Here is a 19920-nt window from a genome sequence, read left to right as displayed (position 1 = left end):
TTTTGGAATCAGTTGACAAATTTCAACGGATTGCAAGATACAGAAGTTTTAACGCATTTTCACGAAATTTCTATTTTACTTTTTTACTTATAACTTCCGTTCCGAAAAAAATAAAAGCTTCAATAAATGTAATTCTATCTTTAAGTTTGATAAATCACTTTAATCTGGTTAAAATTAAAGTGACTAAAGCGATCAAGTTGGTAACCCGTCATTCGTTCATAATTCTTTAAAAGTAAATAAGGATATGAAAAAATATAGTTCAGGAAAAGTAACGTTTTAATTAATTTTTATCAACTTGAAAGGTTTTTGCAGAATAATTTAGCGTCTATTGCGCATACTAAATTATTTATTCTGCAGAAATCTATTAAGTTAATTTGAATTTGACTTTATGTGGACACTTCCATAAACACTACTAAAAACAGTCCTAATTTGGCTTATGATTGTATCTAAATTCAAGTTGACATCAAATCTTAGAATTGGTAAAAGTACAATACGAAACAAAAAATAATTTGGTAAAAATCATGTAGTTAATTATAGTTCGTTTCTTATCTTTAGATACTTACTTGTCTGTAATTTCCAAAAGTTTAAACCTTGCAATATCTAAATTTTGATCAATAATTTGTTTGTTTTGTTCGTAGATTTTTGGCAATGAAAAAATAGATATGTATGCTAAAATAATACTATTAATTTAATATTGTTAATGTATTTTTTTCAATCAATTATCATACCCAATATTACAAGGGTCATTCCATTAAACCAGGAGCCAACATACGTTAAGACCCACAATATAACACCAAATTTGAGTGAGTCCACTAGGTCTTCAACCAGAAACAGTCGCCTTATTTCGGTGATAAAAGCATTTAAATGAGCTACAAAAATGGTACATATATTCTGTACTTTCTCTTGTGACAAATTTATATCCCAATCAAGATACTCCCTGAAAAATAATATTTGGTTGAATAAAAATGTGTGACATAACAGTTAAGCTTAAATATGGTGGAAAATATCTATAGATTAAAAAGTCAAACGTGTAAATGTTAAATTTGTAAATTATTCAAGAGATATCGTGAGTAACATATACATAAGTATGTGTTTATTTTATAAAGGTTTTGTTTTTTTTTTAAATTATAACTCTGTATGAAAAAGCAAGATAGCACATATGTATGTTGTATATATGTTTATGTTCTTTATTATATACATATGTTTATGTTCTATATATGCATGTAATTAATTATAGGTTAACTTAAATAAAACTTAGAGACAATTTTGTGTATTGTATTTCAAAATTAAATTTTATTAATATCCGAATACTATCTTATAAATCATAATTATTTTCATATATTATTAAATTTTATAAGCATTATTTATTTATAATTATTACACATTTTATTTGTTTATTAATATAAGTACATTACATGCATACATATTAATATAAGTCCATAACAGAAAATTTGTAATTTACTTCCTATGATTAAGATGTGTATATAAATACATGCATTGATGCATATGTATATTATATACGCATATAATATACATATGCATATATGTATTCGATTTTTGTCATACATATAAAAGATTTTTTTTTGGTATCAAAGTTTAATTTATTTATGTATGTTAAATGTTAAAGCAATTAAACTTACTTGAATGGATGACCATCTGAAGTTTTTTGTACCGCGGCCAATAAATTTTTGTAAATTCGATAGGCAATTGTTCCAGAGAGTGAAATTAGTGCTGAATAAGCAATAACACTAATTACGGAATAACATGATATTGCCAACAATACAACCATACCTATACCAAAAACTAGGCTTGATTTTTTTACATCTCGCCAATAAATTAGTGATTCGACTGAAATAAAAAAAAATTATTTTAATAAAAAAATATTTTCATATACTGAGCTCAGAATTCAAATTACTATTCTTATTAAATCAAAAATTATTTTTACTTGTATAAAAATGATCAATTGTTTTCAAATGAAAGCAGCTGGTGATATATGTACAAATATTATCAAGAATGTGTCAATTTAAAAAAAATTAAATTGAATACACATAATTTATAGCACGGATTAATACATGATGGCCTATGATTTACCTGTTATATCACTTGAAATTTGAGCTTTATAACTCACGTTCTGATTTTTAAAATTTTTATTTACCATTGAAATCGTCTACTTGTAATGTCCACGTATTAATAAAAAAATAAGCATGCGTTATACGCTACAAGCAAGATGTGTGTAGTTTGTTTGAAGATACAAGTAGCAATATGAAGATATATGTAGGGTAAGTCCACTAAGTAAAAGAAACAACAATTTACTACACATATTTTCTAATAAAATAAAAAATTTGGAACTTAACTTGAATTTGAACAACAAAATTGTGTACAAAAAACATATGCATATATATTACCTACTTATATATTTCAAAATAGTCGGCACTTGGTAATAGTATTCCCGTTTTACATTTCAAATCGGTACCGCTCCACCTCATAGAAAAGCAGTAGATTTATTACAATGTATGAAAACAACACTCTTGATTACATAATTGGTTCAATCAACATTTTAAACTGTATATACATATTTTGTATGTACATACATATATACATACATATATTAAAAAAAAAATCAATTCATTTTTTTTTATTCAAAAATTCAAAAATGATATTATTAAAGTACTAATAATAAATTATTAATATTTTATTAATATCTAATAAAGTACTAGTAATATTTTAATTATCTGACCATTGGTGCAGTGGTTATGGCACCGGCCCTTTAAACGAAGGGTCTCGGGTTCAAACCCCGGTCAGGTCACTATGAAAATTATATTCAATATTATATAACTTAATATGCAAATACTAATAAAATATTATACAAGTAATTTTCAAATGTTCATAATATTCGATACTAAAGACTAAGAAAAATAAACAGTAAATATTAATAAACTGAAATATTTAATATAAATAAAAACTACGGTAGACTAGTCACCTACCTAGCTAACTCTCTATGACTATAGAAACTAGAGCATCATAGATATCATACATTAGCCAGACTCACTCCTAGGAGTGAAGAAGGAAAAAAAAAAAATATTTTAATTATATATGTATGTATCTATTAGTACTAAATTAATAAAAGATATATTGTTTATTTATTTTAACCTTTATTGCGTGCGAAGAAAAGAGTAATTATTTCATTCCTTATTCTAAACCATTAGAGGTAGGTTTAACCAAAAACCAAATTTAAAATAAAAAAAACTAAGGAGGCCGCATAAGGTTCAAATACCCATACATGTATCTTTTGTATTGTTATTGATGTGCAAATTCAATTTTTTTTATTTTAAATTCAGTTTTTATTTATCCCAAATTCAGTTTTTTTTATTTTCAAGTCGAATATTTGTTTATACATGTATACATAAATACGTACAAAAGTTAAAAAAATTAAATTAATAACACAAAAAAGCAATTGAATGAAAAGTAAATAATTAAACATAAATAACAAAAAAAAACTGTCAAATTCATTGTTTAATATACGTAATTCAAGTAAGACTATATTTAAGTGAGGTATTTTGATTTGTTTTTTACTTGAAAGTTATTACTATTTAAAAGGTCAAGTGATTGAAGTAATTGAATATTTTTAGGTAATTGAACTTTAAAGTAATTGTATATTTAAAATTTACCGCATAAAAACCCGCGGATTCTCAATGCAACTTCGTGGCCGCTGGTTCCCCTTCTTCGCAACATACTATATAATATAAATTACAAAACCCAATCCCATGTAAAAAGTTTGCTACACCTTCAAACAAATCAACTAAAAGAAGTTGTATAGTTATAGAACATACTTTGACATTGTTCAAAAAGCTCGATCATTTTTTAACAATTTTTTTTTTTCAAAATCAGCCTTCTAATTCAAGTTATTCCTAACAAAACTTTTTACTTTTTAAATGGTCATCTGATATTCATTTTTTATTTCATTTGTTTTCAGCAGTTTTTTTATGGGATTTCTTTTTGTATTTCTTTGTAATACGGGCATTTATAAAAAAAATTGTAATAGGTTTATAAAAAACTTGAATAAAAATTATTTTTTAGAAATAAAAATTTAAATTTTTTTAAATTGAGACAACTTATGAAAAAAGCGATAGATAGAGACAAAAAGTAGTAGGCACGACGACATCCCAAAAAAGGCTTTACAAATACTGTTAAGCAATAAAACAAAAACACGCTGAATTGGATCAACGAATTAGAAATACTAAAGGAATGAGCATCTTTGTTTGTATCTCGCTTACACTCCCTAAACAATCGTGAAAAAAGACATAGTGAAACGAAAAACTCCAGGTAAGTCTCTTTCTTTGCTCCGAGCACTGTCAAACTGAAATTAACATTAAATGCCAAATATTACTGTTTTTTTTTTCTTATAAAATTACGCGCTGCCATTCAAAATGTAAACAAGATTTTCCTTTTTTATTTACAAAATAGTGCAGTTTGTAAATAAAAAATCTTAAAATATTTAATAAGTGTAAAAAAAATAAAGTTATTAACTTATAAAAAAAACTATAACAAGTGAGCAAAAGAAAAAGATGTAAAGTTAATTGTTATTCCCATTTGCAAAATTTTTTTTTACACCATATATGTACATGCAAATTTTATTCATTTCAATAATTAAAAGAAATATTTATTCTATAGTGCTTTTATTAATTCATAATTTGTAATTTTATTAAGTTTTTAATTACATCGGGTAACATAATTTACTAGGACCCGATTTTTTTTAAGCAAAATGAGTTTGTGTTTGATAAAATTTAGCATACAATCAAATATTTCAAATTGATCTGTTTTTTGTATAATCACAGTTTTCTAAGAAATGATGAAATGAAATATATTTTTCTTTACAGAGTGAGGAAATTATACTGTTTCAGATCATTAAGGTTTATATGTGTTAATATTTATAGTTAATAATATTGTTTAGAATTGTTCAGTAAAGTTATCAAACAAAACTGATAACGTTAACTTATAAAAATGATTTTTTTTGTTTTTTCTTTTATTTAGATAAAAAAGCGATCATAGTTATTATAATTTTTCAAATTTTTTATCCAATATATAAGATAAATGACAGCTCTGTTCAATGGTATCTTTTTACCGATATTATATATACAATAGATATTATGTAATGTGATTTCAACAAATTTTGCATATCGAGTTTTCAATGGGAATATATTCTCCATGGTGGGGAAGTGAAAATAAACTATTTTTAGCAACCTGTCGGTCTGTGTGTGCACGCGTGTATCTCAAGTTCAGCTGAACCGATTTTGATGAAATTTTATATGTAAGTTTACTTCCACCATTGCACGGATGATCAACTTTTGGGATACGTCAAGCCTCGGGAACTGCACTTTTTAGAGGGCCTGTTTTACATTTTTCATCATTTTGAAGAAAAGATTCAACCGAATTACTTGAAATTTCATATATAAACTTACCTGGACCGTCCACGAAACCTCCTAACTTTTGGAAGAAATCAGGTATCAGCAACTAGACTTTTACTACGGGTCAAATATACATTTTCGCGTATTTAAATAGAAATAATCAACCGATTTCATTGAAATTTAATATCTACATTCTCCGTATTAAAACATAAAAATTTTTTGGAAAGATCAAGGCTCGAAAACTGATCTGCGGGCCGATTTTACATTTTTCACCATATCTACGGAACGCTTTGCTGGAATTTCTTGAAATTTGGCATTTGAGTTCTGGTTGCTACCGAAACTAACTGGCGAGCATTTCAGGGAATCCGGGTAGCACAAGGCGAAACTCTTGTAAGAGCCAAATTTACATTTTTCTAGGTATGATAACTATAAGCTTACTAAAGTCCTAAAAATTTGAAAGAAATATTTAACAGACATTTTTATAATATTTGCTTGTATTGTATTTATGTTAGGCAAAAGGCACGTGTGACGTGAATCGGTCAATTTTTTTTGCATTGTATTTTATTTATATTTGATCAGTTTTCGTTCGTTCTTTTTTGTATTGTGTGTAGCCATAAGTTATTTAGTATATTGTTCAATTTTATTTGTATTGAATTTGATTTATACTTAATGTATTGTATATTATATTGGGAAGGCAACTGATTCGGTCACTTTTATTTGTATAGCATAAAACTTCATTTACTTCAGGTGTCGTTTGTTATTATTTGTCATCAGTTTTTATTGTAATCATATTTAAATAAAATATTATGGTATATATTATTAACGTTATATAAAGAGAAATGCCCGGAAAGTGTTGCGTCGAAGGATGCAGAAGCAATAGTCTACAAGAAAAGGAGAACGTAAATGCTATACCTATAATTATCGGTATACCATTTGGCAAAGTAAATACTTTGCCAAAGAGCGAAAGAATCAGGGTTAGATGGATACAAGCATTAGGAAAAAGGGATTCAACACCATTTTTAATTTGTAAGAGCTTTAAATTTTATTCTGTTGCCTGTGGCAAATATAATTTAATCAGTTACCTACTAATTTTAAGATTTTAACAATTTAAATAAGTGGGTAATTTAATCCCTTATAAAAGAAAATTAAATAATTTAGTGTAATTTAGGTGAATTTATAGGTATATTTACATATATGATAAAATTTATAGCTTTTCTCATTAAATATTACTAGTTTTAAGAAAAATGTAATAAAAATTTTATTTTTTGTATGTAAATATGTAATGTAGGTAATTAAAAAAGTGAATTTAATTTTTTTTTAAACCATTATTGTATGTATTTACTATTTTTGTTTTACCTAAAAAATGTTTTGCTACCTGTAATTTATTATTCTAGTTTGTAAGAACATGAAATTTAATTTTGTTACTATTGAAATGAAATAAAATAAATTCTGTATATATTTTATCATTTTTATTTTTCATAACCATGAACATTTCTAATTTCGAAAATACCTAATATAAAATATATTTCTTAACAAAAAGTACGATAATCAATTTTCAATACACCGTATGAATGTATTAGTAAATTGTGTATTGTCAAGTCTTATATAAAGATGTCTGTGATACTATGATGTCCTCTTCTGCTTCAATCGTACATACTTGTAGCCTATTTGATGTCTATATAAATGTTATTTGCTATGAAGTCGGTTTCACTTAAGTCAAGAAGAAATTTTGCTTATTTGACTTTGAAAACGTCATTTTTGAATGTACAAACTGTAAAGTCAAGTAGTAAAGCTGGAATATAAACAAGGTATCGAAATAAAGCAATTTGTAAAGAAAAAAATACATGTTCGTACTAATTAATACTTTATGAAATATATTACCGACATGTGTATTCGATATACAGTGTTGATTTAGTAAAGCGTACAATATTTTATATCATTATTTATGGCATCAAAAATGAGTAAAATGTTTGTTTTGAACTAATTGTCAAAACTCAACTGTTTCCGAGATACAGAGATTATAACGAATTTTCACGAAATTTTTATGTGGCAAAGCTTTTTTGCTTATAACTTCTCTTATATTTTACTTCTGGAATCCTTAAACAGCTTAAGTCAATAAGTATTTATAGCAACAAGTTCGAAAGAGGTAAAACCTTGGGGAATTTCCTCTAAAATTTATATATTTAATTGAAAATCTTAAAATTTTATTTTTTTACCACAATAACGGTTGTTAAAAATGCAAACTTCTTTTCAGATAATTAGAGTACTTAAAATCAATAAAAATAAAAATAGTGACAATTTTTTACATTTTGTTGTGGTCCTTAAAATCTTGACATAGAAATGTTTTTTATGCTATATCTGCTGTAAAAAATTTTCTATCATTTTGGAGACTTAAATTAAAGCTTAAAAAAGTGGCCAAAATTCTGAAACAAAAAAAATTTAAAGTTTCTGAAACTTTCACACAAAATTATGGAGATTTACATAACAAAATTTTGGGAATTTTTTTAATGATATTTAATGTTACACTACTATTTACAATACTATTTAATAGATTATTAGCCATTAAAATACACTTTGTAGATTATCAGATATTGCCCAAAAAAAAACCCAATAGAAGAATTTCCCACAAAAATATAAATTTAAATACATTTGGTTATCCATGACCATATATTAATTGTATCATTATATTTGCCATGGGAAAGGTTCTTACATTTTTCATCATTTTGAAGAAAAGATTCAACCGAATTACTTGAAATTTCATATATAAACTTACCTGGACCGTCCACGAAACCTCCTAACTTTTGGAAGAAATCAGGTATCAGCAATTAGACTTTTACTACGGGTCAAATATACATTTTCGCGTATTTAAATAGAAATAATCAACCGATTTCATTGAAATTTAATATCTACATTCTCCGTATTAAAACATAAAAATTTTTTGGAAAGATCAGGGCTCGAAAACTGATCTGCGGGCCGATTTTACATTTTTCACCATATCTACGGAACGCTTTGCTGGAATTTCTTGAAATTTGGCATTTGAGTTCTGGTTGCTACCGAAACTAACTGGCGAGCATTTCAGGGAATCCGGGTAGCACAAGGCGAAACTCTTGTAAGAGCCAAATTTACATTTTTCTAGGTATGATAACTATAAGCTTACTAAAGTCCTAAAAATTTGAAAGAAATATTTAACAGACATTTTTATAATATTTGCTTGTATTGTATTTATGTTAGGCAAAAGGCACGTGTGACGTGAATCGGTCAATTTTTTTTGTATTGTATTTTATTTATATTTGATCAGTTTTCGTTCGTTCTTTTTTGTATTGTGTGTAGCCATAAGTTATTTAGTATATTGTTCAATTTTATTTGTATTGAATTTGATTTATACTTAATGTATTGTATATTATATTGGGAAGGCAACTGATTCGGTCACTTTTATTTGTATAGAATAAAACTTCATTTACTTCAGGTGTCGTTCGTTATTATTTGTATTCGGTCATGCATTGTGTAATATTTCTAATTTTATATGTATTGTGTAAGACTTCTCATACTACACTTAAAAAGAACGGTCGTGTTTCTTTTTACGCATTATAACAATAATACTAGCAATAATATTTACCAAACTTTAACTTTGCCACTGAATAATACAGAAAAACAATAAAAACAAAAACAATAATTAACTATTAAATTAGCAGTATTACTCACGATTTTATAACAAAATTTTATTTTTACTTTTTTGACCTACCTAAACTGCTTAGTGCATATTTCGTAAAAATAAAACAAAAAAAAAAAGTTTTTTGTAGAACAAAAGAAGAAAAAAATTGTTCTGAATTTGAATTTTTTGCAAACTTGAGTGATTACATATTTATATAATACATATAAATTACATAATTACATAATATGCAGTTTATTGTAATTAAAATTAAAAAAAAATAAAAAAGAGCTGATAATAATTCTAATAACTTTTTCTGCTTAATAAAAGTTGCCATATCACCTAAACTATATTGTACTTAAAATTTAAAGTAATTAAAAGTTAAAAGCTAGAGTAAAATAACTATCGAGATGAGTTTGATCTACTGTTGTGATAGTTCAATATGCTGTGTACCAGATGGATTTTGCAACAAAAGATTTCATGGGATCTGTTTGAGTGCTCCTAGAGGGTGGTACTCCTCTTTTCTGGCGCAGTATTTTGTGTGTGAGAGATGCATGGACCATCATTCTAAGCTGCGCGACTTGTTCAAAGAAATTAATGTATCTCTTAATAAGCAAAAAGATGAGTACACGGGACTGGCCGCGAAATGAACGGAAGTTATTAGAAGTAATTCGGCATCCTTCAATGTAATGGCCAAGGATTACGAAGTCCTCAACTGCACTTTAAGCAAACTACCCAGAAACGAGAAGGTATCATCAGTAGATCTAGAGGAATTACGAAAAAACTGGAGTTTTCCCTCAATGATAAACTTCACAAACTAAAGGATTCTAAAAGCACTTGCATGAAGTCTTTGAAGGAGTCAGTTAGTTTTCTTAAGGGTGACGTGAACAAATTATACGTTGAGGTAGATGCCAGCCTGGATACATTTTTTGACGCATATAAGTTTAACCAGACTTGTATAAGTTTAAATACGAAAGATGCCTGGTATCAGACCAACGAACCCTGCAGTAATGAGTCTTTTCTCAACAGTTACTCCATGGGCTGCTATTTTCAAGCCAATAGCTGGCAAAGGTGCATCATTGCAGGATGAATTGACCTATTCAGAGCCTGCTGCAAGTTCCAACAGGTCCGCCGCTGCTGAGACTAATTGCTCAAATGAAAAATCTTACACTAATTGCATGTGCTGACCATATCAGATATTTTTTTATTTCTTTGCGGGTAGGTTTCAATTGGAACAACTGTACAATCTTTCAATTTTCTTATTTAGGTATTCAAAAGGCACGTGTGACGTGAATCGGTAATTTTTTGTTTGTATTGTATTTTATTTATATTTGAAAATATGCCTGGTGTTTGACCAACGAACTCAAATGTGCTCAAATGAAAAATATAAATTTACTAATTGCTTAAATGAAAAATCTGCACCAATTGCATCAGGCTTTCCAAGCAACCAGCCGCTAGATCTTCCCTCAACTCTTTGCCTCGATGTTTGAACCTATTTTTTTCAAGATTTCCAGTGATCACCACAGTAAGTAGCCTTAAGTTGTTATTAATTAATAAATTTAAGTGCGATAATGTAACCATAGCTAATATCACCCCAAATAACTTAAAATATAAGCCCAAATACAAGTCTTTAAAATTTACTGTACCTTCTTCCATAGCTGATGACATAATTGGTCATAAGTTTTGGCATGTGAGTATTCAGTATTTTAGGGATTAAGACTCAATTGGAAGTGATGTTGGCTACGAAAAAACGAATACTTCAATGCACTCTAAACTTAAACCCATACTTACTAACCCATAATAATAAGAGGAACAGGTTCATTTCCAAAATAGTAAAAATATAGACAACTCCTCACGCACTGATTCTTCTCGCATAGGCAAGAATACTAGACAGCTTCTTTCCCGTAACAATGAACTTAAAGGAACAATAACAGTAGTAAAAAAAAGGAAAATAAAAAATATTAAAAATAATAGTAATAATAAACTTTTTTATTATAATGATAATAATAAAAATGATAATAATAAAAACAATAATAATAATAGTAAAAAAAAAATAAAGATAATAAGAATAATAGTAACAGTACTAATACTTATAGTAACAATAAAAATAACTTTAATCATAAAAATAACTATAATTATAATAATAACGATTATAATTACAATAATAGTAACAATGATAATAATAATAATAATAACAGTAATAATAAAAATAATAATAATGATAATGATAACAACGATAATAGTAATAATAATAGCAACATCTATAACGTTAGCAATAATAATGATAACAATAAAAATTATAACAATAGTAATAATAACAATAATAATAATAATAATAGTAATAATAATCGTAATACTAACATAAATCTCCATAGCAATAATATTACCAAGGATGAAATTAATGAAAAAGACCATAGCGATAATACAAATAATAAGAAAAACAAAAATATTGGCAATGGAACCAAATATATAAATTTCATTCAGAGTAACACATGACTGATTTTTTTAGTCCATATACAAATTTCGTACGGGAGGGCTGTTTCGCTGAGCGGTAAAATAATTAATTTGCTGTTTAAAGTTTAATTTTAATTTAAATTTAGTAAATAATTATATTAATTTTTTGTGTTATTAAACAAAATGAAGATTTATAATTTATATTTAATAAATTAGTAAGATTTTGTATGCTTTTTAAAGTTTTTATTGTAATCATATTTAAATAAAATATTATGGTATATATTATTAACGTTATATAAAGAGAAATGCCCGGAAAGTGTTGCGTCGAAGGATGCAGAAGCAATAGTCTACAAGAAAAGGAGAACGTAAATGCTATACCTATAATTATCGGTATACCATTTGGCAAAGTAAATACTTTGCCAAAGAGCGAAAGAATCAGGGTTAGATGGATACAAGCATTAGGAAAAAGGGATTCAACACCATTTTTAATTTGTAAGAGCTTTAAATTTTATTCTGTTGCCTGTGGCAAATATAATTTAATCAGTTACCTACTAATTTTAAGATTTTAACAATTTAAATAAGTGGGTAATTTAATCCCTTATAAAAGAAAATTAAATAATTTAGTGTAATTTAGGTGAATTTATAGGTATATTTACATATATGATAAAATTTATAGCTTTTCTCATTAAATATTACTAGTTTTAAGAAAAATGTAATAAAAATTTTATTTTTTGTATGTAAATATGTAATGTAGGTAATTAAAAAAGTGAATTTAATTTTTTTTTAAACCATTATTGTATGTATTTACTATTTTTGTTTTACCTAAAAAATGTTTTGCTACCTGTAATTTATTATTCTAGTTTGTAAGAACATGAAATTTAATTTTGTTACTATTGAAATGAAATAAAATAAATTCTGTATATATTTTATCATTTTTATTTTTCATAACCATGAACATTTCTAATTTCGAAAATACCTAATATAAAATATATTTCTTAACAAAAAGTACGATAATCAATTTTCAATACACCGTATGAATGTATTAGTAAATTGTGTATTGTCAAGTCTTATATAAAGATGTCTGTGATACTATGATGTCCTCTTCTGCTTCAATCGTACATACTTGTAGCCTATTTGATGTCTATATAAATGTTATTTGCTATGAAGTCGGTTTCACTTAAGTCAAGAAGAAATTTTGCTTATTTGACTTTGAAAACGTCATTTTTGAATGTACAAACTGTAAAGTCAAGTAGTAAAGCTGGAATATAAACAAGGTATCGAAATAAAGCAATTTGTAAAGAAAAAAATGCATGTTCGTACTAATTAATACTTTATGAAATATATTACCGACATGTGTATTCGATATACAGTGTTGATTTAGTAAAGCGTACAATATTTTATATCATTATTTATGGCATCAAAAATGAGTAAAATGTTTGTTTTGAACTAATTGTCAAAACTCAACTGTTTCCGAGATACAGAGATTATAACGAATTTTCACGAAATTTTTATGTGCCAAAGCTTTTTTGCTTATAACTTCTCTTATATTTTACTTCTGGAATCCTTAAACAGCTTAAGTCAATAAGTATTTATAGCAACAAGTTCGAAAGAGGTAAAACCTTGGGGAATTTCCTCTAAAATTTATATATTTAATTGAAAATCTTAAAATTTTATTTTTTTACCACAATAACGGTTGTTAAAAATGCAAACTTCTTTTCAGATAATTAGAGTACTTAAAATCAATAAAAATAAAAATAGTGACAATTTTTTACATTTTGTTGTGGTCCTTAAAATCTTGACATAGAAATGTTTTTTATGCTATATCTGCTGTAAAAAATTTTCTATCATTTTGGAGACTTAAATTAAAGCTTAAAAAAGTGGCCAAAATTCTGAAACAAAAAAATTTAAAGTTTCTGAAACTTTCACACAAAACTATGGAGATTTACATAACAAAATTTTGGGAATTTTTTTAATGATATTTAATGTTACACTACTATTTACAATACTATTTAATAGATTATTAGCCATTAAAATACACTTTGTAGATTATCAGATATTGCCAAAAAAAACCCAATAGAAGAATTTCCCACAAAAATATAAATTTAAATACATTTGGTTATCCATGACCATATATTAATTGTATCATTATATTTGCCATGGGAAAGGTTCCATTCAGTTAGGTATCAACTGATTTTTCAATTCATTTTCCGCTATATTCGTGCTTCCAATTTCCTAAAATCTTCATTAGAATTTTGTGATTTTTAAAAAAGATTTTAATTGTATAAATTTGATTGTAGAAATTACTCTCTATTGAATTCGTCTAAAATCAGAAGGGAAAATTTGGAAAACAAAATTAAAAAATCTGATGTGGTCAGCACATAACCGACCGCATTGTGTATTGTCTAGTTAAATGAAAGTGTTACAGAATATTATAAAAATGTCTGTTAATTACTTCTTTCCAATTTTTAGGACATTAGTAAGCTTATAGTTAACATACTAAGAAAAATGTAAATTTGGCTCTTAGTAGAGTTTCGCTTTGTGCTACCCGAATTCTCTGAAATGCTCGCCAGTTAGTTTCGGTGACAACCAGAACTCAAATATCAAATTTCAAGAAATTCCATCAATTTGTTCTGTGGATATGGTGAAAAATGTAAAATCGGCCCGCAAATCAGTTCTCGAGCCGTGATCTTTCCAAAAAAGTTATATGTTCATTGCTTTAATATGAGGAATTCATGTTAATTTCAATGAAATCGGTTGATTATTTCTCTTTATATACACAAAAGTGTATGTTTGGCCCGTAGTAAACGTCTAGTTGCCGATGCCTGATCTTTCCAAAAAATTTACATGTTCATTGTTTTAATACCAGAAATTCATGTATTAAATTCAGTGTTTGAAATTTTTCTTTAAATGAGATCTCATTCATAGTTTTTTAAAACGTCTCATAAAGAAAAATACTTTATCGTAAAAATATGGATTTCACCGCAAAATAAAAAACAGAAAACACATAATTTGATATAGCTTCTCATTTAAAGTAAACGTATTTTGTCATATAGACTTCTTACACAAACCAAATATAAACGAAAAACAAAAAGAAATAATCTACGAAATTTTTTGCAGCGATTTTTTTTGTTTTCTTTACATGATCTTTTAAATTATTTTAAAGCGATAAAGCGTTCTCTCATTAGTATAAAAAAGAAGAAAATAAAAAGAGTTCTGTTTTGCAACATCGTTTTAATTCGCTTATAAATTTCGCTGTAGAAGCTAAAATGCATAAGAAATATTTTTTAGTATTAAAAAGTGTAAGTCGATTTCTCCTTTTTCGTTATTTGATCTAGTGAACATAAAGCGGTTTTTTTTTTTGGATTATATTTTAGTGGACAAAATCAATATTTTTACAATATAGTATTTCTCTTTATGAGACGTATTTAAAAAATGTAAATGAGATCTCATTTTATAAACTCAGAATTTCACAAGCTGATGAAAGCTGTAAGTTTATTAAAAAATAGGTATCCATATTTTTAAAATATTGAAAAAATAATGAATATTGGATATTTAAGCTGTAAGCTGTATTGAAAAACTATGTTTTAAGTTGTATTAATAAAATTAATTGAATAATAAGTGTAGAATATGGCATCTCAGTAAATAGAACATAGAACTTATGGATTTTATGTTTTGTTTTGTATCTTTTTTTTGTTAAATAAAAAATATGAGTACTCAAAAATATTTTATTTTTTTAACTAGAAAACTTAAAATAAACATATTCCATTTGTTTTTGATAAACTTAATTAAACTTATAATACTCCAAGCAAAAATTATTATAATATTATAATAAATTATTATAATATGAAATTATTTATTCATATCAATATGAATTTGTATATTCGAAGTCGGAATTGCACCGTAACAAAATAATTTCTTCCAATTTTTCTCCTGACAAACGATTTCTATTATCGGAAAGAATTAATTTTAAGGAGGAAAAGCATCTTTCAACGCTTACTTGCGAAGCTGGAGTAGCGTGCACAATTTTTGCCAATTTTGATAATATTGATAATCCAGCACGCTTCATTTCCCAATAGTGTAAGATATTAACACCAAAATTTAATCTTTCAGGTGAAAAATTTTCAATTTCTTTATATGCTTGATTTCGTTCAACATTAATATCGATTCTTTCACCAGATATCGTTTGCTGTAAATATTCGGCCATTAAAAATTCTATATCATTTACGTCACACGCATTTGAAGAGCTTGAAAATTCAAAATTTGTTGATTGTTGTGAAGCAAACATATTAGGTGAACATGGTGATTCACTCAGTTGGGATTCCGATGTCGAATTTTCTAACCATACACTGTAATCATACACTTTTTTTAAATGCTCAATGGCTATTTGTTTATTTTCAAATTTTAAATAACAGTTAAATCGCGGGTCTAAATATAAACAAGCTAACATCGTCTTATTTTCTAAAAGATCCTTTTCTCTTTTTTCTATAATTTTTAATAGTGTTTTTGATAATGTATGGTGATTTTGCTTAACTTTTACCTTCATCTCAATCCAAATTTTATAAAAATCACCCATTGGAAGTTGCTTTTTCTATAGTGCCATTGTTGCTTGCTTTACAGGCTCGCACACCTCAATAAATTCTTTTGCAAACTCCCAATTTTCAGTATCATTGAGATCAGAATATATATCTTGATGACGAATGCAGTAATCTTTTAATTCCAGTAATCGTGAAACCATGTCAAATGATGAGTTCCACCTTGTAGAAATGTCTATTATTTTGTTATTATTTTTGGCTGTTTCAATTTATTTTGATTAATGAGACCTCTGTGTGTTGGCGTACGTAACTTTATTGCTAAATTATGTAGTATACTAATTTTTTCTTTCAGTTGCAAGTCTTTTAGCAAATCAGTTATACAAAGTTGAATTGTATGAGCTGCACAACGAACGGTATTTACTAAAAAGTGCTGCTTCCAAGGGAAACTTATATTATGTAATTTTGTATTATTTTCATCGTCTATTCGGATATTGTTATTGTCTTCTTCTTCTTCGCCATCAAAATCATCCAATTCGTCACTCACTGTTTCCAAATTTAAAAGAAAACTTGCTTTAAGCATATTCCTTCCATTGTCTGTTGTGATTGAATACACTTGATCTATAGTTAGTTCATATTTTTTCAAATTTTCTAAAATTATATTTTTAATATACTCAGCGGTATGGCTTTCATGCATTTCAACCATTCCTATAGTATATATCTCAATTTCAGTGCCGTTAATAATTTGTATATTTATACCGAGAACAGATCCGTTAAGTCTTGTAACCTCATCAAATTTCAAGCAAAATAATTTATTTTTCAAATTTAAAGTTATATTTTTTCTTAACATTGAGGTCGACAAGGTTATTTCTTTTTTTAAATTTGTTACATTCATTGTAACATTTAATTCTTTCAGCATAGGACCCACTAATTGTCGAAATGCTTGCAAATTAATCAAATTAAATGAACAGCCACCATTAACTATCAAATCAACAAACGCTTTTTTTATTTCACTTCGGTCAACCTCATATTTTATGACTTGCTTTTTTGATGTTTTTTCGTTTTCTTTTAAATTTTTCAACTCTTCTAGAAGCATTACTTCATGGATTTCTGGATGTACCAGCTGAAGGTGTCTACGTAAATTTTGTGCTTTGTTAGACAATTTCTTTGTGCATTTATTGCACGTATTTTGCTTGGTTTCATCATCAAAGTCGAAATATTTTCTTAAAATGCGATTTTTCTGTCTGCCCATTGTATTTATTTTATGTGTATTTAATATTTTGTAATTCCGTAAAAACAGCAAGAAATAAAAGAATGTGTTTCTGATAAGTAAGAAAAAAAGCAAGAAACAAACCTTTACTCACAAAGCTATTAAAATAAATGAAAACCTTCAACTAAATAAAAAATTACAATCGCTTTACAATATACACAAAATGTCTCATAAACGTCTCATAAAATAACGGTTCATATTTTACTGATTGGTTTTCTGATTCTGTTTCTTTTGGACTTTATTAAAAAATTTTTCAATGGTATCACGCCAATTGAATAAAATATTAAAATCTCTCTTATAATTTCGTCTCAAAATAATAAATACCATTGAAAACAAAAAAAAGAATAAACTTTGGTAATTAGACTATTTCAAAATAAAAAAAATAAAAGAAATTTTGCAACAGACGAAATGAGAATTAAGCAAATTCTTTTCCTCTTTATTCACGAGATTTTTTTCTTCTTTTCAATTTTACTTCCCCTACTGTAACAACAATATCAAGTGAGAAAAATGATATATTTTTAACACGGAATACTATTTAAATGGTAAAAAGCTCTTAAAAAATAGAATAAAAAACAAACAAGTTGTTTTTCGCTGCGGCTGTATATTCGCTTCATTATTTTATTTGGGTATTGTATCATACGCAACAAAATGTGAGCGATCAATAAGTAATAAAATTTCAAACACTGATTAAATTTCAATGAAATCGGTTGATTATTTCTCTTTATATACACAAAAATGTATATTTGGCCCGTAGTAAACGCCCAGTTGCTGATGTCTGATTTCTTCTAAAAGTTAGGAATTTTTGCGTAAGATCGAGCAAAGCTTATATATGAAATTTCAAGTAAATCGGTTGAATACTTTCTCCAAAATGGTGAAAAATGTAAAATCGGCCCGCAGATCCGTTTTCGAGCCCTGATCTTTCCAAAAAATTTATATGTTCATTGTTTTAATACGAGGAGTTCATATATTAAATTTCAATGAAATCGGTTGATTATTTCTCTTTATATACACAAAAATGTATATTTGGCCTGTAGTAAACGTCTAGTTGCCGATGCCTGATTTCTTCCAAAAAATACGAATTTTTGCGGACGGTCGAGCTGAGCTTATATATAAAATTTCAAGTAAATCGGTTGAATATTTTCTTCAAAATGTTAAAAAATGTAGAACAGGCCCGCTAAAAAGTGCAGTTCCCCAGATCTGATATATACCAAAAGTTGATCGATCCGTGCCATGGTGGAAACAAACTCACATATAAAATTTCATCAAAATCGGTTCAGCCGAACTTGAAATACACGCGTGCACACACAGACCGACAGACCGACAGACGGACAGACCGACAGGTTGCTAAAAATAGTTTATTTACACTTCCCTACTATGGAGAAGTGTAAATAAACTATTTTTATTTACACTTCTACGTTCCCACCGAAAACTCGATATGCAAAATTTGTTGCCATCACATATCTTACCTATTGTTTACACAATACGGTCGGTAAAAAGAGAAGAGCAAGTAAGTTATTTCCTTTATGTAAGCCATTCATCCGTATCAATTTTCTTTATTTTTATATCAGTTATTTCTTTTACCGTGCTTGGCGAAAATGAAATTGAACATTTTAACACCGCTTCTGTTCAAATTTCAAAGAAAGCCATTGTGAAAATTCAAATAAACAAGTGCCAGCAAAAGACAGTATTAAAACTAAATTTATGAGAGTAAAGCAAAATTTAAATTTTTTAAACCCGTAAATACTCAGATTTTCAAAGTTTTCTTCGAACTTTTGAAACATTTCATTCCTCCTATAAATGAAGAAGCCATAAGAGCTTTCAGGAAATTTAGGACCAAAAAAGTTGCATTTAGTTTCTAAAAAAAATTTACGCAAAAGCCATTCGTGTTCAGTCATTCAACTTCGAAAAGAAATAAAGTTGGGTTAAACCCATTTTGTAAATTGTATTGCAGCACTTTTCCCTTCAACAAGTGAAAATACTGCTTTTAAAACAATCTAGTTATATGATACATTATTAACCCTTAACGGTCCAGAGGTATTTCAAGTTTACTTTACGCCAGGTCCAAGCTATTTTCTACAGGAAGAGGAAATGCGGGCTTAACATGTTTAAAACAATTATAGAGAAGAAAATATTTAGATTTTAGTGGAAATTTTTCAATACATATCCAAAAATGATTTAAATTTTATATTCTTTTAGGGAATTATACTTTGTGAAGCAACCTCCGACATGTATTCCCGGTTTACGGATGCAAGTATTACAATAAGATCTTGTTTCTCGTCTTTCGCCTTTTACCTATCGGTTCGAGCAGACTATGCAGTCTTTTTTAGTCCCACTGAGAATGATATGGAGCTTTCCATCGAGTCGCTGAAGACCTTGTTCAGCATTAGCGCGTCCTCGAGGTGTTTGCAACATATTAAAGTCACTAAAGGACATTTCCTAAACAGAAAATTGGTAAAGTACTTTTGGAAATATTCGCACTTACGTGGTATAACAGTTTTGCCAGCGATATGTATGTATGAATTTGAGTATGATGTTTTGATCAAAAACATTAACTGCAAACGTAAGTGCAAATATTTCCAAAAGTACTTTACCAATTTTCTGTTTAGGAAATCC

At 27.3% G+C, this 19920-nt stretch overlaps 1 protein-coding gene across 3 annotated transcripts in view; it reads right to left on the bottom strand.

Annotated features, from left to right (window-relative positions):
* The window catches only part of LOC129616479 (reticulon-3-like), a 149840-nt gene that overhangs the window by 28536 nt on the left and 101384 nt on the right, over positions 1–19920 (bottom strand). For 2 of the 3 annotated variants that reach the window (XM_055532127.1, XM_055532128.1), the window contains exons 4-6: positions 1641–1848; positions 729–937; positions 564–669 (exon numbers count right to left, since the gene is read on the bottom strand). In XM_055532127.1, coding sequence (XP_055388102.1) covers positions 564–669; positions 729–937; positions 1641–1848 — 523 coding nt within the window. Of the gene's footprint in view, positions 1–559; positions 670–728; positions 938–1640; positions 1849–19920 lie in introns of those variants that run through there. The other variant, XM_055532129.1, reaches the window with a different exon arrangement.

The sequence above is a fragment of the Condylostylus longicornis genome, unplaced genomic scaffold (assembly GCF_029603195.1).
Source record: "Condylostylus longicornis isolate FDR11 unplaced genomic scaffold, ASM2960319v2 ptg000223l, whole genome shotgun sequence".
Classification (NCBI taxonomy): Eukaryota; Metazoa; Arthropoda; class Insecta; order Diptera; family Dolichopodidae; genus Condylostylus; species Condylostylus longicornis.
The sequence above is the reverse complement of the archived record's forward strand: the minus strand, read 5'-3'. Positions and strand labels throughout refer to the sequence as shown.